The sequence below is a fragment of the Ciconia boyciana genome, chromosome 1 (genome assembly GCF_034638445.1).
Source record: "Ciconia boyciana chromosome 1, ASM3463844v1, whole genome shotgun sequence".
Lineage (NCBI taxonomy): Eukaryota > Metazoa > Chordata > Aves > Ciconiiformes > Ciconiidae > Ciconia > Ciconia boyciana.
The window spans coordinates 210,937,770-210,959,291 of NC_132934.1; the positions used below are offsets into that span (position 1 = coordinate 210,937,770).

The following is a 21,522-nucleotide window of genomic DNA, read 5'->3' on the forward strand; positions in this document are numbered from 1 at the left end:
GGGGACTGCAAGTGAGGAAAGCAACTTACGTCTGACATGCTTGGGAGCAAGTAGCCAGTGGCAGGGTTTATAGGAAGAAAGAATGTACTCAAAGTGTTGAACAAGGAAAATGAGATTAGCAGCAGCATTCTGAATGGGTCTTAGCAGGATGCAGAAAGCCAAATCTTCCATTCACAATTTAACCATGTGGCTTCTCTGAGATAAAAACACTTTTTCCAAGGGTGCAAAAATTGACATAGAAGAAGGATGACCAATATTTCTCCAAGCAATTAAGAACAGGGTTAAGAGTGAAAGACTTTATTTGCAGAAAGGGAGATTAGGGACATTTGGGATAAATATGAGAAAAGTTTTGTGGCTAAAGGTACAGAAAGGCACATAAAATATAAATGCAAAAATTATCTACCTGTTTGCTGAATCTCATCCAGCTCCAGCTACTTTTAATGAATCGAAAGGACCCACAGAAAATCCCAGAGTTTCATCTGAACAGAAATTTGGTTTAACAAATGGTTGTTTTGAGTTTCCAGATAGTACTGAGGAATAAAACATGACTGCACTGCAACATGCTAATAATCTGTTGGTTAAATCTAAGCTCAAATGCCAAAGTTGGTTTAATCAGAACCCAGCTGATAAAAAAATAAGTGCTGTGAAAATGGAAGGATATTTTCCATATTTCAAGGAATATGTCACATTTAAACCTCATATTCCCCAAACATGAGGCATTCCCACACTTTTATTTTTAGATTGCAAATGAAAACAAAACAAAAAAATTAAGTTAAACTTAATTTGTATTTTTAAACAGTGAATTAAAGGGCATTTTAATACTGCATACGTCCTGTCTGTCTCTCAGTTTGATACTTGTTATATTATGTCTCATGCTTGGGCACTGGCAAGCTGAAGGATGGTCCAGCCCTCATTATTATGGCCCACATTTCAAATCTGGAGCTCAAACACAGTTTATGACTACTTTTAAAGTAATGCTGGGTCAGGTCCAGAAATTTCCAAAGGCAGATCAGCTGTAAGGCATAGATCCAGATCTGAATTTTCTAGAAGCCTGATATAATCTGAGCCAGGACCTACACAGACATGTCATTATTTTTTTGACTCATTTACTTAGCGAAAGAAGCAGTGTGGCACTGAGAACTGCTATATGCTCTGTTATACCTATTTGAAAGACTTTTTGATATACATTGATCCTGATTTTAACACAACTCTAACTCAAACCTTTGAATAACTTCAGTCTTCTCACTGCTGTTACAGAATTCATCAAACTCCTCTAAAATCTGACTACAAAGCTACATCTATTTTTCCTTCACTTTATGCTCCCTGCCTTCCTCCTTCCAGATATTAGATGTACTTGATGATATACCATGCTACTGTGGTTTTATTCTTTATATTATAATTCCTTTTCTCACTGCCTTTCTGAACTTTGAAAACTATCTGGAAGAGTTTAATAGCATTGTACAGATAGGCCGTGTCTCTCCAGCCTTAAGAATAGAAGTAAATTATAATTAAATTTATTCAGATTATATACATTTCTTATTAGATGGATGAATTGGAGTAGTTCCTGTCATTCTTTTCTCTCAGCAGTTTGACTTCCTATATAGATTCAAATACTTCATATAAGCATGTTTGCAAGTACAGAAAGTTCTATGCCAGCATTTAATGTGCTTTTGCATCTGTAGCATTGTGTTTCATTGTAATTTATGACCAAAGAAATTGAATTCTGTAGAAGGTAAAAGTATAGTAATGTTGTTAAGAAAATGGTGTGAATAGGTATCTATTTACTTACCTTCTCCTAGCACTTACTGTCACTGTTAGTCTTTTTGCTGATTTTACTGAACTTGACAACAGAAGCCAGACCACCACCAGTACGTAGGCACCCAAGGATTCAGGTCAACCTCTAGTCAGATTTGTGAGAGCTCTGGACATGCCTTGCTCATATGGGCTTAAACAGAAGTAAAACACCAAAATCAACTAAGTACTTGAAAAAATCTTTTGAAAGTCCTCTTTGCATTTTAGGACACTGAATTTGGTCCCTCAGTCATTCTCAAATTTAACATTTTAGTGATAAACATCACATAAAGTGTAGCAGTGCTAGTATTGGCTTTCAGTTGCAAAGAGTGAAAGTTAGAATTGGTCAAAAACATTTGGCAAGTCGATTGCACTGGAAGATATTTGCTTGTCAAATTTGAAAAATGTTCCATAGCAGCATGTTGTTTCAATGACATACACTTTGAAAGAAAACCATTGAAATGAGTCATTTTTTGTTTTCTCATTTCAATAGCACTGAAGTGTTTTGTTTCAAGTTTATAATTTGCTTTTACATTGTTTCAGTGTCACACTGTTTTTCACCTCAGCATCAAAATGACATTTTCCAGTGTTGCCAAATCTCTTTTTTTTCCTCTGAATTTCCTTTTCAGAAAAGATAAAATACAATCTTGAGTTTTTATATTCATTTTGAATGGAAAGGACATTTGAACTAACATGACATTTCCCATACAGCAGAAAAAGTCTTTGTTTGTCAGTCCAAGAACCTGTAAGAAATTAAATTAGGGAAAATAAATAAATAAATAAACTATTACATTTGGTTTTTAGCAGAAAAAGACACCTGGAACCTTACAAATACCAGAGAACTGAAAGTTACTTTTTTCACATTGCTTTAACAGAAAGCTCTGATGACAGATTTTGGAAAAGCTTCCAAAAGAAGTATTTTTCTGTATCTTTAAACAATGTTAACCTAGTAAGTTATGAACACTATGCTTTACCTTGGTTCACATGTACAGCCTTTCCTCCATTTTTTAAGACTCCACTCCTTTCTTCACTGAAGAGACATGCATGTTTCTGGGATGACTGACTTGGTGCCATGCCATCCAGAACACGCAGATCCAAGGAAGGTTACTGATGAGCGCTGATCCCTGGAGCGCAACTGTGACAGGATGGACCCATGACAGACCTAAGAAGTCCCACACCATAATGTGCAGCAGAAAGGACCTGCTTTGTCTTGGTTACAAAGGGCAGTCTTTTCCCCTGATTTTTTTGAGATATTCACTAAGGCAAAGGGGAAAAAAACCCCAAACAAACAAACAATGAATAATGTTTGCTGGTGGGCTTGAACTTCAAGTAGTGCTAGCAGAAAGTGGATGTGGGACTATTTGCTAGAAAAACTAGAACTCATTTCTGTCAGCCTATTGTCTCTCAAAACAAAAATTAACACAAAAAATCGATGAAGTCTTTAATGACATATGTATGGAAACTGTATGGAAACTAATTTGTGAATTAGTCATGGGGAAACATTATGGGATATTTGGAGACTATAGGCTATAATTCTGGTTTCGTATATGATGTCCTCTAGGATTTTGTTGTAAACAACCTTTTGATCATTAAGAAATTTTAAAATAAAAAAGTGAAACACTACCCATTTCCCTTTATTTCAATGTTAAACTCAATGCATAGCAAACAAACTGCTCTGCACTTTGAAAAAAATATTCTCCCATATTCTGTCTCATATTTCATTCTCTGTTTCTCCTTGGAGAAATGAAATAAGAGGGGGGCTGCCTGGAATGTAAAGTATTTTCACTCTTCCTTTTATCCTTTCTCCATTCTTTAAAATTCAAAGTATTGTCAGCTTTGGAAAAGTTAGAAAGCAGGAAAAGCATATTGAACCATGGTAATTTTGCACTCTTGCACATCCCTGCTTGATGAGGCTTTGTAATGTTACCAGCTGGCAAACAGGAAAAAATTGTATTTCATCTTCCTTGAGGGTAAAGTAGGGAAAAAAGAGGAATGACAGGTTTTACATCAAAAACCCATAAAATAATGAATTTTATTGAAGAATATTTTCTGTTTATTTGCATGCTAACAACACAATGACAATTCAGAAATTCCTGCAAGATTTGGATTCGGGTTTTTTGCTTTTCCGTACTGGGGGGTGGCAGCAGGGGGGGTCTTATTAACTTTTCCTACCGGCCCTGCTCCCAGCCGGCGGCAGCAGCTCCCCGGCTGCCCACCCGCTGCACGGTGCTCCCGGGCCGGATCCGGGACAGCAGGAGCTTGGGGCTGCGGGAGGAACGAATGCTGGAGCATGAGAAAAGCTCAGCACCGCCCATGCCGAGGACTGGCTCCCGTTGCACTGGGACTACAAGGGCCCTTAAGTGCTTTCTTGGCTCAGTGCCCATAAGCACACTAATTGTTTCTAAATAGATCCAAGAAATGAACCGTTGCCAGTTGGAATCACTTTCTTGATGAAAGAACATGTTTCTTTGCCGTCATCTACATATTTGTGTTTCGAAGAAGTGAGAACAGAAAAGAACAAATTTGGACGAGGAATTTAGTGCGGGGCAGTCTCTGCACGGTTAATCGCGGGTTCAAAACTGCTTTCAGAGCCAGGCCTGCCCAGCTCCCCATATAAACTCCCAGGTTCACGTCAACAGGCTGCTTCAGCTCAGACTCCATAGCCGTGGTGTGCGCATACCTGAGCTTGCCTTCACGTGGCCCCAAGCCTTGTTTCATGAAGTGCTGCTGAGTAGCACTGTGTGCAATCGCCCTGCATAGCCCACAGTTATCCTCTGCTGTGGTATTGCTGGAGGTGCCAAACAGTCACTCCCAGCAGCGTGGGCAGAAAAGGTGCAGGTTACCACGCTCTGAGACTATACCATTCTCAGACTGTTCTTGGCCTTTGGTATAGTCACAGTCCTATAATAAAGCTGGGAACATACAGATAAATCCAGACATACAGAATATATATTTAAGCAGGAAAAAGCATGGATATTAACCACCTACTCCAGTGGCAGCAAATTCCTAAACTGATATTTAATGCATTTAACCATATTGCAAAGGCTCACCTGAATCCTGTATATACAGATTCCTAAATGATCTATAGAATAAATATTTATATACTTATATTTCTCATGACATCCAGGATAATTTTATTTTCATTTCAGAGAGAGCGTGATAGCACCTAAAAACTCCAGCCAATAACAAGCCCATTGCATTAAGCAGAGGAAAACAAGGAAGATAATGAGAAGTTGTCCTCTTCCTGAGGAATGTTTAGTCTAAAGAAAGAAGACAGATAAAAGGCAGTAGAAAGGAAATATTATTAGATGGAAAATTGAAGGACGGATGGGTTATCTCATTTGCCAAAGAAGGGACAGGATTTTTCTATGTGATATTTTGCAGACAGAAATGGCGATGTGACTTCAAATCTGGAACTGTCTTATGATCTCACAGCTTGGAAAATAATAGCATAATAAATAATAAATAATAGCCCTTATTTACTTACCAAAATTACAAAATAGAATAGGGACTAAACAGAACAGAATTGAGGGATCTGCTCACGTGCTCTAACCACTGAGATCTCCTCATTTCTCAGAGAATTCTGCAATGTTTGATCATTTATGATGGCAAGTACTGTCCCAGTTTCCTCATTAGGTATGATTTGATTCACCCTGCATTCTTCCATTGCCTTTTACATCTTAATTGCAGGAGGCAGTATTTTTTATTTCTGCAGTAAATATCATGACACAGTGTTACTATTTATTGGTTCTGAGGTACCGCAGTACAGATTACTTTCTATAAACATTTCGACATAATCACCAAATTCAGCACAGATTCATAAATAGGTTGATATTATTCCAAACAATGTTTGTGGGAAAATGAGCTACATCCTGAAAAAATTGCTCAGTCCTACCACAGAAAAGGTACTTAAGCCTGTCAAAATTGCAATAAGCATCAACTGGAGACCTATGAAATGCAGCTTTGTACCTGGTCCATGCTGATTGTCTTCTCTGTACCTCCAACTGCTCCTGTCTGCAGCATACTGGGAGTGACGCTGAGTTTGACTGCAAACTCTGTGGGCCAAGAGATTCACACCTTGGGGGAGGTTTACCCTAAACCGGCTGTAGCCTGACTCTAAAGTAGCCTGGTCCTAAGGGTTGAATACCCATTTGCAGCTATGGTGTATTAGGTGCTTTCCTGGGGCACTTCATCCAGTTTAGTATCTTCTGAAATAAATTTGATACACTTGCTCCAAAACTGTGACACACAGCTTAAACCAAAGCACAGTGAGCCGGAACGATTAGGAGATTGACTTTGAAAGCCCACACCTGCACTGAACTAAAACATTCATGTGAACATGTCCTGCTTATCCTTACATGCCAACGTTAAATGGCATCACACTGGCTTTTCCCAGCCCACAGGAAAGCAAGACATTTTTATTTCCTTCTTTGCAAATTTTTCTCATATATGAATGTACAAGATGGAGAAAAATAGATCATTTATAGATATGAGGGTTTTTAATCTAATAGAAAAGAGTCCTACTATGGATATTATAGACAAGCATATGGCTTACAGTCTGTGGATATTTATTCTCTGCCCAGTAATTCTGTAGGAACTCCTCAACTTCTATTAGATTTTTTCCATTATTCTTGATTAAGAGTTTAATCTGTAAAGTCAATTCCATTGAACATTACTGGCGTCATCATCATTAAATTCATCTGTGCCACCTCTCCATCTCATGATGACCCTGTGTCAGGAAAGCTTCTTGACTGAAGACAGCACTTGTGGATGAATGTGAGAATATGTGTTTGAGTTCCAGCAAGAACAATAGGCACTAACACTTAAATGAACAATGCGTTTAAGGCTACCTAAATCATACTTGTTGCAGAGACAGATTTAAATTTTTTTAACTTTTTTTTCTGACTGAGAGACTTCCTTTTAGCTTGTGTATTCAGCCTTCCCTTAAAACCACTCATAGGATCACTGAGGTAAATAGGGTTACTTATATGCTTCAAGTCTGAGTGCCTAACTACTTTGTGAAATGGGTTGAAAATCACCTTCAGACTTAACTATTTTTTTAATACTGGCATTTTTTAAGACCATGTTATGCTATATTAAGAGCAAAAATTTTATTTTGTCTCAGTTTTTGAGATGTTCCCCTTAACTATAGAGTCTTGAGGTACTGTAAACCAACAGTCAGACTTGGCAGGTTGGATTTGCCCCTTTATAGCAAAGTGAGGCAGTTAACATCTTGGGGAAATGTTTTCTCCAGCTGCAGGAAGTATATTAAAATTCCCACAACAGCCAATTCCCTTACAACTCTGTTGACAATTGCCAGCAGCTTCTATGAAGAGCTAAGCAGCCTCATTACAAATCATCAGGTAAACTGAATGAGGTTCAATGTTTAAAGACAGTCAGAAATTCTATAAAATTCTATAAAATTCTATAAAATTCTATAAAATTGAAGCACAAAGCCCAGTGGAGAGTGTTCCTGTAAGAATTAAGTTATTAAATTTTTAAGCAATCATATGCAATAAAGCAGCTGAAATATTGTTTCATAATAAATACTATTGCTGATGCAAATCTGATTCATTCTAATGGCTACTATAATTAACTGCACAGTTTGTGAGTTGTTAATTTTGAGGATGAATAATTGGTTAAACCAAGTTTTGTGTATTGCAATGTAATATGCTTGTTCAATTTTCCACTTAATTTCAATTAATATGGGTTTTACATGTACTCCACTGTTGCAGTTTTTATGCCTATTATGTTTAATTAGGAAAAAGCAATACCTTGGTAGAACAGAACAAATGAGCAACACTGTGTCTTGTTTCCAAGGTTTTTTTCCGTTACAGGTATTTCAAGCTCATATCACTTAACTATCCAAAATGTTAATCACTGCTCCTGACGTTGACCAGAACGGGGAGTGCCAGCTCCCACATGAAACAGAAGGGAAAAAGGGATCTCTCAGTCCCCTCATTCACTTACTGACGTCTACACAATGATTTTCATTTCAAACTATGTGTCTTTGCTACCGTTCCTGATGCTTTCAGGACTCCAAAATGTTTTAGTGATTAGAACTGCATGGTGATGTTCTTGTTCACCACTGAAAAGGTGAGCTTGTAGATGCACCTATTTTATGATGGGATCAATCACCAGCTGGAGATTCTTACTCACTTCCACAAAAGGTGCCTAGACGTCAGACTGGATGCTTGTCTTCTGGATGGATATTGTTAAACTAGATGAGTGCCACCCTCAGAGTCATATATTAGTCTTCATTTCTCTCAAGAAAAAAATTGTCTGTACATCAGCCTTTTTGCGGCATAAATTCCTTCTCACATTGTGGTGCCCCGGCAGCTCAGACGGGCAGGTGTAAGCTCCATCCCTGCCGCTTGCCAATGCCTCTATGGGAGGCAGACTCTCATAGAGTGGACAGAGAGGGTTATTTGCATTCCCTTTGCTCCTGGCTGCCCACACACAGGAATCCCTAGCTGCTAGGGATTGCTGCTTGACTGATAAAAGGAGAGCAAATGTTCTAGTAGAGCTCTTTGTTTGTCCTCCCTCCAGAGCCAAATCTCTCCAGGAGTCTGACAAGTTCCCAGCGCCATTGATGCAGTTGCTTTATCTCTGACTCTTCTCACTTCCCCAGTATTAAAGATCTGGTGGCTGGAGTGCAGCTGGCAGCTTTGCTGATGACATATGAGGCAGAAAACCTCCAGCCTACTCTTCCTTAGCTGGACTGGTGCTGCCGACAGAGCGAATCTGTGTCATTAATAACAATGGGTTATAAAAAAAAAAGGCCTTCAGGGTGCTGCTGAATGAATTTTTATTGTGCATTTCACAGAAGCTTAAATAGAAAATAGAAATCCAGACATTGTTTTAAAAGCCAAACAAATTAAGGTTAACCAATTCTAGCTAAAGAGAGTCACTGCCTAACCCACATCATAAAATCCTTCACAGATATTTTAATGCATTCATCTGCATTGCATCATTATCCTCACTTTGTAAATAGAGAGGAGCAAGACACGTAGAAGTAGGAGAGTTATTAGCGCACGAACTTTTGGTACAGTAAAGGAGTTGTGCCTAGGTCAGTCTGTTTGCACAGGATTGGTTCCCATATTTCTGAAACAAAAGTGTTGTCTACAAGGTCACTACAGAATAGACTCCATGTTAGCATTTACACATCAACAAAAGAGTTCTGAGGATTTGGAGAGATTTCTGCAGGCGGGAAGAAGTTCCTGGATTCCCCAAAATGTTATATTATAAAGTTCATGACACATGCTTTAAAAAAACACATGGAAGAGAAGTAGTCGAAAAACAACATACGTGAGGTCTGGAGCTGCACAGAGGAAGGCATCAGCTGGATAGTAAAATATTTAAGGACAATGTCTTCCTTCATTCCTTTATTTTTTTTTTTAACATGCTCAGTGTGTGTACCAGTAAAAGCATCTCCTATGAGCTATTTAAGACACTTAAAAAGACTTTTTCCACCATTAATAACCAACCCACCAACAGGTGTCTGAAGACCTGATCTTATTTCAGCCCCATGCACTAACCACTTGCTTTGTGATGTTCCCCGGCAGGCCAGATGACTCTGAGGACGCAGCACGTTCAGGACTCCAAGATGGGCTTTGTAATCAACGCAATATACTCGATGGCGTATGGCCTCCACAACATGCAGATGTCGCTGTGCCCAGGCTACGTGGGCCTCTGTGACGCCATGAAGCCCATAGATGGTCGGAAGCTCCTGGAATCCCTCATGAAGACTAACTTTACTGGAGTCTCTGGGGACATGATCTTGTTTGATGAGAATGGCGACTCACCAGGAAGGTAATGTTGACATTTGTCAAACTACTCAATACCAGACATGTTAACTGTACATAGTAGATGCATGCAGACTTGACATCAGAGCTAAGATCTCATGCTTTTATTTTCACATTTCCTGACTTGCTGTGCTTATTTTTCCAAAATAACTCTTTTTTTTAATGTGCATTTTTAATGATGTTTAAGGTTAAAGACATGAACTTTCAGGCATACAATCTTCCTGCATGAATTTGCATTTTCATCTGTACCATTTAAAGGTATAACTTCTCACTACAAACCACCAGACTTTCAATTTTATGGTCATAGACCATGTCGGCCATCACAGCATTGCTCTCTCTCTCTCTTTGGGTATTTAAATGTATGTGTTTGATTGAGGAATAAGCAATCATAGCAGACATAGTTCTTTTATTAAGAAAGGTAAAACAATATCAGAAATATTGTATTGATTAATCTGGGATTTTTTTTCCATCAGAATTATTAAAAGTCTGCTTCCATATCTTCCAAAAAAAGCCTTTCCACTTGCATAACAGACTAAGCTATTAATTCATACTGTGCTGATGTAAGCCAAATTGAATTTAAACAAAGCTTCTTTTGTTGATAACTTACATACATGTATATACATACATCTATGAAATATAAGACAAGTTTTTCTTTTTCTATGACATATATACAGTATCCATATAAATGCACATTAAAAAGAGTAATGAGGTTTTTTCCTGGGTTTGTGCCTACTGAACACAGAAGAAGAACAGCAAGTGTGATAGCATTCAAAGTGTATTTTTCCCCTATATTTCAGTGGGTAGATTCCTGCCTCATTCACTGCTTTTGCTCCAGTTTGATTGAGGCAGCCCTTTCTGTCTACATTATTGGGAAGTTTTTAAACATCTTTGTGACGGCACCATATAAACAGATGACTAAAGGGAAAATTGTTCATCCTGTACACTCATTTAAATTTTGTCTTCTCCCACTAATGTGAACTGAAAGGCAAGCATTAACTTCCAAGTGGAGATGGGTAGGAAAATGTAAATTCTTTGGTCAGAATATTTTGACATTTCCAAAAATTTCTGCAATTTCAGAACTGAATTTTTTTTTCCATTTTATTTGAAAACCTGTAAAGTCAGCATTCTCCCCAAAAGAGCGCAGGACAGCCACCCACAATGCAGTCTGTCTGTTTGTGTCTCTGGAGACACAAATTTTCGAACTCTTCCGACTCAGACTCTAAGGAAGTGCACTGTGAGCTGGTAGGAGAACTCAGACACAAACTGGCAGAAAGCCAGGACAATTTCAGATGGAAATTTATTTTCAGCACTGTTTTGGTGAGCAAGGCTGTCTTCCGCTAAACATTTCTATTTTTACAAATAGCTGAATTCTGAAGAAAAGTGCTCAGTCTGGATTTTTCTGACCAAATTCTTTTTAAAAGACTTGTCTCAGACTTCTCTTAAAGGATTCCCATTTGGTTTTAATGGTGCTCAGATGCAGTGGACTGCATCCTACCTTATTCCTATCTGTTTCACTCATTTCTTGCAGAAAGACTGAAGACTGCCATGAATAAATAATACGTGGCCTGCCACAAACAAATGATATGTGGCATGGCAACACCAATGACAATATCTAAATGTTGCAAAGGGACCTTTAGCTTTACCTTTTCCTCATGTTGGTGTGTTTAACAATAGTGATTTAATTCCTTTTGTTGCAAGGAATTGAATTGAATGTCTTGGGTCTTTTTAAATTCAGTTATAAGAAAGATGATGAAGGAATTATATCATGTGCAGCCATTTGCTCAGTCACAGTAGGACATTAGTGTTTCACCGAAGAGCATAGGGACACCATGTTGATTGTGCACCTCAGGGTAATGCAACTTTAAGAAAGTCCAGCCTCACTGGATTTGTGTGAGATACAGTAGTGCTCTGTCTACTCAAACTAATGGACTGTGTGTGGTGACAAAATGTTCCCAGAGTTTGTTTACTTTCAAAACATAGTTCTTTGTTCCTGCTTCTCCTGCAATAGTCACATCATTAAATCTAGTCGATGTGTTTAAATTAGCCAACATTTAGTCAAAATTTACTTTTTCATGATTAAGAAGATCATGTAGGAAGTTCCATCTCTAACTCTCAGGTTTTGAGTAGTTCATAGTCTTTTGAGAACTGTCAAATACTATTTGCAACAGCTGGAGATGGTGCAGTCATACTGAAACAACTCATCTCCCCTGTTCACTTGTGTCGATAGCTGCATCTTCACTTTGTAAAACGGAAATTTAAATCCTCACAGCTGTACTGTGGTGGTGGTGTTAAGCAGGAAATCAGAACATAAAAAGCCTTTCTGACCTAGATAGCTCAGGATTTTGATGTATAGCAAAAAGGTTTTGATATTATACAACAGATGATTAATCCCACAAGATGCTTTGAATCCTGGCCCTATTCCAAAGTCCTTTATGTGTATGTTGAGCTTTAAGCAGATAGACAGTCTAGTGGAGGGCTTGTTTTAGGTGAGACAGAAGGCATGGAAAAAAATAAATGACTATGGAAGGAACAGCCATGATTTCTTGCTACCTGTAAATACTATTGAAACTCCAAAGAAGAAATAGGGAAGGCAAGAAAAGGCAAGAAAAACAAGATGCTGATGTTTTGGCTCTGCTACCAATAGAATATGGATTCTCAGCAACTTCATGGCACTTCTGTTTTGAAACAAGTGTTTTGCACTGTGATCAGGGCACTGCTGGAAATGTGCTATTGCACCATCTGGTCTCTCCTATCTTAAAGTGACAAACTGTCCCTGTGGTATGTCAAGGAAGCTCCAGGGAACCAGTGACTCATGAACCTCCACTATAGCAATGGACTTACTGAGTCTGGCTATTACTATCAGTCCACCAGCGCTGTTCTCCACAGGGGACTTGCAAGAGACACAACATATTGAGACAATAGTTTATTTAATTTGTCAGGTTTCTTTCCAGTATTCCCCTTGAGATGTATGCATGGAACTAGCATGGTAGGGATAATTGTTTTAGTTCCTATGGCCTGTTAAGCATTGGCAGTACTTTTGTTCATCTGCCCATAAAAGTCTGAACTGACAACTTTAACAAAGCAATACTCAGAGGAGTGTTACAATGTCCTGACAATGCTGAATAAAGACCCCAGAGTGGCTTCTGGGCTAACTTTTTGGTTAGTCTGTTTAATCCTTGAACAGGCTGTTACTATGTCTGTGAACCTCAGAAAAAAAGCTCATTTTCTGACCATGTGTAAAAGCCTGTTTATTTGGGCTTGTGTGTGTTTGTGTCAGTCTGGCATCCACATCTCCAACTTTGATGAGGTCATTCTCAAAGCTATGGACATTTCCTTCTTTATACAGGATAGAAAGTGAAATATTCCAAAATCCAGGAGTATCATAATTTTTTCTTCCTACCTGTGCCGTTGCTCATTTTTTCTTCTTTTGGAAAGACTCAAGACTCATATGATATGAGTAATATCATATGGCCCATCCAGTCAGGCTCCACTTTAATTTTCTTTCACAGGTTGCTTGCAGTCCTAATCCTGACCTGTGCATGACTTTGGCATTGAATCCCTGCCATAGTTTCTCCACTGTGACAGTTACACTTTGTTTCCTGATGCAAAGCATTCTGAGATCCATGGATGGAGAATATCATAGAAGAGTTTTACCACAAATTGTTTTATATCAGCTTCAGAAAAACATTGATGTTAGATATAGTATGGTTACTACTTGTCAGTCTTAAAAGTGTTTCCTCAAAACTTAAGAGAAATACTTCAGTATTTTATTTAAGAGATTGCTTGATTTAATGTGCTGGTTCTTTTACTTATTGTACATTGGACTTCACAAATTACACTCTGACAGTATCACTTTTAATACAATCCTGTTCATAAGTTTTGCCTTGGGGTCTAAATTTGTGCCTGATGCCAGGAAAAAGTTGTCTCCTTGTTTATGAACCAGGCAGGTTTTTTAAACCTGTGATTGTGTTCATCTTCTCAATCTATATAATTTGCTCATTTTCCATCAGTGAATTTCATGTTGCTGCAAAACGCACTAAAGAGCAGGTAAAGAAAAGCATTATATCATCACTTCAGGAGTTGCCCAGCTTTCCAAGCATGCCTCACAAATAAGTGCTAAAAGAACTGGCCTGTAAGGCAGAAAGGTGGCCTGGTGTTCAGCATGCCAGTAGGAGGCTAGTGAGTCCTACGCTGCTCTGCAGACTTTCTGTAAGACTCTGTGGGAGCTAAGAAGAAAGTAGGAGGAAGAGGAACAAGAACCTTGAAACTCTGATCAGCTCTAGCTCTGCTCTTAACACTTCTGTTCCCAGATAACAAGGTGATCTGACCCAAAAGCAGCCTAGGACTGAGGCATGAATACTCTTTCTCTTCCACACCATACTGTACAAGGAACTAAATGTGTTCTGATCACTGAGGAATTATATAAAAATGAAGGGGATTGTATGGATGGGAGAGAACAGCATTTGCTGTTGCAATGCGGTAGAAGAAAAAGGCAAAAAAAAGGCAAGTCTCAACTTCATTCTTCAGATGCCTGGACTACAAGGTGCCTCTTGATAAGAAGATCTCCCTGAAGCCTCCAGCAAGTGCCAGAGTCCTGGAGTCTGTGCCTGAAGAATGATGCCTGATTCCTCTCTAGATGCCACACCAAATTGCATCTTGCAGTCTTACAGCACAGGAATTTTCTTTTGATCCCACAGGCCTAGGTTGCTTCTACCTCACTTTAGGAGCTTAGCTGTCTTCAGGCTTCCTCTCTCAGGAGGTGAATAAGCACCTGCAGACAGTGAGGAGCAGTTAGCATTGGGAATTGCCATTATAGGTTTAGATTTCTCTGCACGTGATATAGAGGGAGCCTAGGACAGCTAGGGTTCCCTATGCACTTGGCTTCAGTGCTGAAAGTTACACAGGATGAGTCCTGTCTGGCTCATTTCATTGTTTTCCTTAAATAAATACAGTCATTCTCAGAAGCTCAGTCACTTAACCCCAAAGTGTTCAGGGAACTTTCATGGTGATAGAAGAAAACAAATTAAAATACAAAGGAAAAGAAAGGTTATGATATCACAAAAATTATTGGGAAAGACTCAATGGCAAGAATAATGCTTGAAATTTTGCCTTCTTTATTTCAACAAGCTTGATTTTGACTGTATAGTGTTCTTTTAATGTGAAGCACTTCACGATGTTCTCCTCAACTCAGCTATGTCTCCCCTTTGTGTTTCCAAAGATACGAAATCATGAATTTTAAGAAAATGGGAAAGGACTACTTTGATTATATCAATGTTGGCAGCTGGGACAATGGTGAACTGAAAATGGATGATGATGAAATATGGTCAGAGAAAAATAATATCATCAGATCTGTGTGCAGTGAACCCTGCGAAAAAGGCCAGATAAAGGTAAATATTTTCTCCATTTACTTCAGTTGTGTAGAATGCATAGACTTGAAATTTGAAAGCAAGTTTTTCTTGACTCTTTCATGGAGACAGTATCCCACACCTTAATTAAAATGTGCAGACTTATGTATTTAGTTCTTACTCGTATCGTAGTCATCTCACTATTTTCATAAGTTGCCATTTTCTTGTACTCCTATATCTGTGAACTGCTGACTTTTTTATACTTATATTCCAAATGCTTTAGAACAGGTATTGTTTGGGGTTTTTTTGCTGCATATTTTTACAGCATCTGATTCAGTGGAGTGCAAATCCCTGACTGGGACTTGTCAGTACAATTACAGGTAAATTATAAATAATACTTGCTACTATTTCAGTGCTAGACATAGACACCTAGACTGGAACATTATTACTCAGACCTTAAAGTCTGTGGTATCATCAGAGAACATCAATAACTACCACTACTTAGAACTTCAGGAAACGTAGGTAACATTTTTTTTAATCATATCTGTTTTACTGCTGCTTTGTTTCCCAGGTTTTGATTTTTCCTTCCTCCCTTTGCATGCTGCAGTAAGTAAGGAGGGTAGATGAAGCTGTCATATATTAATTGTATTCTATTATCCTTCAGCGTCCCATGACATTTACTGCAGAACAGTTAAAATAACTGCAAGTCCTTAGCTTACCTTGTAGTCATTTATATAAAAGCCTGTGGACTGAGGGGATGGGCATGGACAACAGAGTGGTTCAGATTGAAAAAAAGCAGCTGTAATTTCTGACATGTCTCACTGGAAGCTGGATCACTTTTCTCCTGTGTTAGCATGGCATGCCTGCAGACCTGGGAAGCAGCTACAGTGAGGGGCCGATGGGAGGCTGACCATGCTCTGCAACACAAAGTGAATCTCTTCAGCCTGAGTCTTCCACAGTTTTAGGACACAGTCACCACGTTTTATTCACTAACTGGTCTTTAGCAGAGTCAGTAAGTGAGTTTCATCAGACCAAATGTATATGTTTTCAGTGTAGGCATATACAGTTATATCAGATTTCTGAACTTTCTTTATAGTCAATGGAAATAATATATTATTCTAGATCAGGAGTCATCTCATCCTCATGTAGGCTTTGAAAACAGTTAATGTTAACAGTTAAGATGAAAACATCTTTGTGTAGAAACACTTCTTTCTCTTCATTGATGGTAAAAGACACCCAGCCAGGACAGTTGGTTAAGATGAGAGCAGACACATAAAAGAAGGTGGGATGAATTACTCCCACAGTAACTAAACAGGGGTCTGATGTTAGCCTGCTCCAGCCACACAGTCATATATGTGAGAGGATAGAGGTGGACAAACAGATTATAGCTTCAGAAGTGGGCAGCTCTGAGTTCCTTTATGATCTGTTGCCCCAACACAGATGATGGGAAGTATCTTGTGATCTTCATTAACACAGTCTCCTTCCACCTTCTACCCATGCTCTCAAGAATTCTCCTAAGAGGATTCTTCACTATGAAGCCAATTTGTCACACACTTGGACACATGCTTGAAGTCCAGTGTCTGAAATGTTCTTTATGCTCCTTGTTAGGTTATTGATTATAAGTCTCAAAGTTTACTTCACAGTCCTTTATCTTCATGGTCTTCACAGATGATGGGGAGAGCTTGACCCTGCCAAGCTCTGTGGCGGTTTTCCTGCAGAATTCTGTGCAAATGAGTTATTATGCAGGAGTTTGTAACATTCAATGTGATGCTATCCAACACTCAGCAACATTTGGTACATCCATCTGAAGGACTTGATAAAATCCAAACACAACCAAACTCTGAAAATTTGACACAGTGCAGACATACATAGGATTATTTAAATAAATACAGGTTTAAAGGATTGTCCACATGACAAGGGAAAGGGAAAATAATTTTTGTTTGAAAGATAATTATTTTTGTTAAAAGGGACAGAAAAGATTGTTTTACAGTTAAGTGCTGCAACAAACAATTGTTCAAGAAATGAAAAGGGATGAAGAATTAGCTGACTAAGCAATTTATACAAAAAAGTCTGACCTGATTCTGAGTAGTGGAGAACAACTATTTTGATTCCTAGAGAAGGATACATAATCATTCTCTGGATTAATCCCCAGGTAGTGCTGGGTAAGAAATGATCAGTGTACCAGTTTTCTGACAGATTTGTCAAATTCCAAGTATTTTATAGATGTTGATTTGGTGAAAAGTTTAACAGAAAAGTATAAATGAATAGTTTTGATAAAAAGCTTAGGTGTTTTGATGATAACATATGGTTTCTATTTTGCCATTTCATTTTCTTGAGTGTTTTATACATTGTAAAATTATGGATTTTTATAATGCATCAAGTTTACTAAAATATGTGTCTAAAAATTAGTACAAGCTTTCTAAGAATTTATTTTCCCGGACACAAGAAATGTTTTCATTTGTTCAACTTTTAATTCTAGTTCAAACTGAAAGAAATCCCAATATGTGAATACTTCTGGAGGACAGGTATTCTGTTTTGCAAGTAGCTCTAGTCTCAACACTTGCAGAGCAAATCACTTATGCTCCCGTGGCCTTTCTGCCAGTTTAGCTATTCAAGTGTGGCTTTTTTTCATTTCATACTCTACAATTTTAAAAACAAAACCAAAACCTGAACTTTTCAGGTCCTCATATTGCTGATGAAAATCATATATATTTGATTTACAATTATATAATTTACACTTTTTTCTGCATTGCAGAAAATACTGCAGTATTGCAAAGAGCGATCTAGTTCTTTTTTATTACACTCCTTTACATTTCATTTATTAAAATTGCAATAAAGACCTGTGGTTTTGAAGCCACCTTCTAAATTCATAATTGCAAAAGATACATAAGTCAACCTACTTCTTATGCTGTAACTGGGAGTATTCATTTATAAATTGTTTGGGAAGAGAAGAGAAACTGGGAATACTTAATTACAAAAGAAAGACATATTGACAAGAAGCACAGATGTTTTCAGTGCCTAGAGATGATAAATAAGGATCTTGAAAAATCTGCATCTCAGTCATGAGCATGCAATAATATTTGGCAGTAAATTATAAAATGAGAAATCAGGTCAGATGTTAAAATGGGTAAAGATAACATTCTCACTCTTAAATGTTAATTAGAAATGCAGTAATTAAATAATTCTGGAAAAGGCATGTTCAGCTTGATGTCTGGAAAAAATCAGTTTCAACAAATCACTCACAACTGGATGAAAAATAAGCACCCAAAAATCTTTGGATAATGAACCCTTAGGGAAATAACGCTGTTGACATGATTCCCTGTATGCACCACAATGGAGTGAATTATATGCCTTGAGTGTCATGTACTGGCTTCTGTAGGCACATTGCCATCTATGAAATCTTGAGTTATGCTAATTCTAAGAGGGGAAAAAATATCTTATTGTCATTCTGTACCTCCACTTATACTTATGTGGGTTTGATGGCTTCTTTCTTCTGGTGCATACATGATGGGAGAACTGAGAACTTGTGTCATATTTTGTATAAGCAAACATACCATGAAAAGGAACTCCCTCTAAAATATTTAAAAAAACCTCTATCAAAAAAAATATATTAAAAAATTAAATTAGCAGCTGGGGCAGCATGAATACATGTTTATGCTGCTAAACCAAATGTCAATTTTTGTCTCAGGTGATCCGCAAAGGAGAAGTGAGTTGCTGTTGGACCTGCACTCCTTGTAAAGAGAATGAATATGTATTTGATGAATACACATGCAAAGCCTGCCAGCTCGGCTCCTGGCCCAACGACGAACTCACAGGTAAATGAGTTGTGGCTGTGCTTATGTTGTCAATGAAAATGGTCATCTGCTGAGCTGAAGAAACAAATGCCAGATACAAGTGAGTATGAGGACTGTTTCGGTCAGATTGAATCCAGGGATAAAGCTGGAATTTGAACTGAGGCTAGCATTTGTCTTCTTGCCTCAACCTGATCCAGGAATCGTTGGTGTGATTCAGACTTTCTAGAGACCTGAGTTATTAGATCTAGAAATAAAAAAGATAGTCCTGGTTTTGTATTCGACCTTGTCCTAACACCTAGCTGGTGGTGCAGATCTTGTCCTTCCCCAAACAGGTAGAGAAATTAAGTCCTTGTCAGAGATATTATTAAGGGAGGTCAAATTTCAGAGTTTTATTTTCCTCCCAAGCAGGTACAGAAAAGTCATGCAATACTTTCTTTTTTAATCTGAAAAAGTTATGAACTAGCTGCTGTAATTACTGCTGCTAAACACGTAAGTGCTCCAGACTTAGGTTTGCATTAGTCCTTTGTTCGTCTGTCTGCTAGAATACAGTGTTCATGTTCTCCTTGCCATGGTGTAGATCTCTATGCTCTTGCAGAATACCAGTTTGACTACTTTAGAGATAAATTACTGCAACGCTTGTATCCCACAGCCTCTCTTCTTTATGACTAATAAACAGAATTCAAGTATTCTATAACGCTCAGAGCACACACCGCTTCAAAACGCTGTTCAGGGATCAGGTTCTCATTGTACCAGACTCTGTACAGACAAGGGGAGAAGAGACAGGTTTCTTCCAGAAGAGCTCAAAGACTTGGTTTGCTTGTAATTTCTGTGGATGCAGGGAGAAACTTTTGAGGTGAAAGAGAGGCAAGACAAAGGGAAAAACAGTTTGCTGGATGAATTTATACAAGTGGAAGACTGTCAGGCAAGGCTTGGCCTATAGACAGATTTTTTAATATAAAGTTAATCCTTTCCTGGTAAGGAATGTTGCATTGCTGTAATATATGAGCTAGGTTACGTAATTATTGCAAAAATATCATTTAGCCATGAAACTGATGGGGCATTTTTCAGAAAATGTCAAACATGAAACTTTCCCTGAGAAAAAAACTTTTAACTGAGAAAACTGAAGCAGCAATAAAATGGATTTGCAAGCGCTCCTCCTGTCACCAAAACTGGGAATAAACCTTGTAACACCAATGTAGTTCTAAAAGGCAGGCATTCTTTATTGCAGCGCTGGATGCACGCTAGGAGGAGCGATCCCCCATGCATCCAGCGCTACAATAAAGAATGCCTGCTTCTTAATACTACATTGGTGTCAAGGAGTTTGATTCCCGATTTCGGTGACACTCCAGCCCCGCTCCCCCAGCCCTCCCTTCCTGGGCACTCAGCAATCAGCCAGCATAGCCGTCTCATCTCAGGGAAAGCTTTCTTGTGCCAGGAGAATGGAGAAGGAGAGAAAAAGAGACCCAGCCACACATGTCCTCCAGAGCAGAGTACTGAGGGTGTGGTATAAGCTCAGGTTCACATCCCAGCTGGGCCACCCAGAAGGCTTCAGAGCCCACATTGCAGGGACCAGGCCACTGCACCAGGCTGGTCAGTTTATGCAAATGGTCAACTCTTCAACCGCCGGGGGTCTTGTCTGAGACGTGGCAGATCCCAGCTCACATCTCTGTTTCAGTGAGCACCTGAGGTTTTACCCAACATAGATCAGCTGGAAAAGGAGCTGCTACAAGTCAGTTAGGAGGCAACTTGCTCCAAGTGCCTCATCGGAACTACAGAGAACCCACTTCTGAAACATCAGTGATGGGAACTGCCCATTGACCTGGTGAAGTTTGGGTAATTAGCCTGTAAGCACCCTATGTAAGGCAAAGTAGAGCAAACAGCCACCAGGTTGGCCTTCAGGCTCTGTGCTTTCAGCTGGTTCCCCAGGGCATGCAGATCTCCATCAGTCTGGGCTTGTGGGAGGATTTACCCTTTGATGGTCTTATTCAGGATGGAAAAGCTGGATGGGGTGGCACCTCGAAAGCTCTTATAGGATGTCAATGATTTTCCAACCAGCTCTGATTGTTTTAAAGGAAAGTAGTTGTCTTTTTAGTCAAGCCAACTGCTTTGTGTATTACATGAGCTGCTACACTTTGCAAACCATGAACCTGGCTTTAGATAAGCATTTTATGCCCTTATAGGGACCAAAGTCAATATGCACAGAAAACAACCCCTCGACATCAGTGCCAAGCAGTTCCTCAGGAGAGCTAACCCTTGTTCCTCAGCCAGGCACAAATTCAGCAGGCACTATTTGGAAATGGAACCCCCCTTGGCCTCCATGAGCACAGCTGATACTATATGCGCTCCTGGTAACAGGACACCCATCACCATAGCTTCACGGCTGTGTAGTCCCCACCTAACTTACTATTCACATGATGACTGGATCTTGTTTTTAGCTTTGTATCAAAAACAGATTTTAAAAAGTCTATTCCCAGCTTATCCATACAATATATGGAGCTGTATTTTTAATGCTCATCTTTATAGTCCCAACTTTTGCAGCTTGTAACTCTCAGTCTTGTTTACAACATAAGATTTAGTAATAAGTGTGAATTAAAAGTAAGGAGAAGGAGATGCATTTTGTATTCTGGCAAGGAAATTTCCCTTCAGTTTTATAAAGCATAGACCAACCTCCTTGAAATGTCCCTGCATCTGATACTGCAGCAGTCTATGTCTCTTTGCTGCTTGATAAAGCCATGTCTTAGGTAATGCCAGCTCCACAAGGCTACACATATAAAAAGCTCATTGGAA

The 21,522-nt window shown here is 38.8% G+C and overlaps 1 protein-coding gene across 3 annotated transcripts in view; it reads left to right on the forward strand.

Annotated features, from left to right (window-relative positions):
- The window catches only part of GRM5 (glutamate metabotropic receptor 5), a 283,519-nt gene that overhangs the window by 227,642 nt on the left and 34,355 nt on the right, over positions 1–21,522 (forward strand). For all 3 annotated transcript variants that reach the window (XM_072855113.1, XM_072855124.1, XM_072855133.1), the window contains exons 4-6: positions 9,357–9,603; positions 14,815–14,983; positions 18,630–18,756. In XM_072855113.1, the coding sequence (XP_072711214.1) occupies positions 9,357–9,603; positions 14,815–14,983; positions 18,630–18,756 (543 nt within the window). The remainder of the gene's footprint in view (positions 1–9,356; positions 9,604–14,814; positions 14,984–18,629; positions 18,757–21,522) is intronic.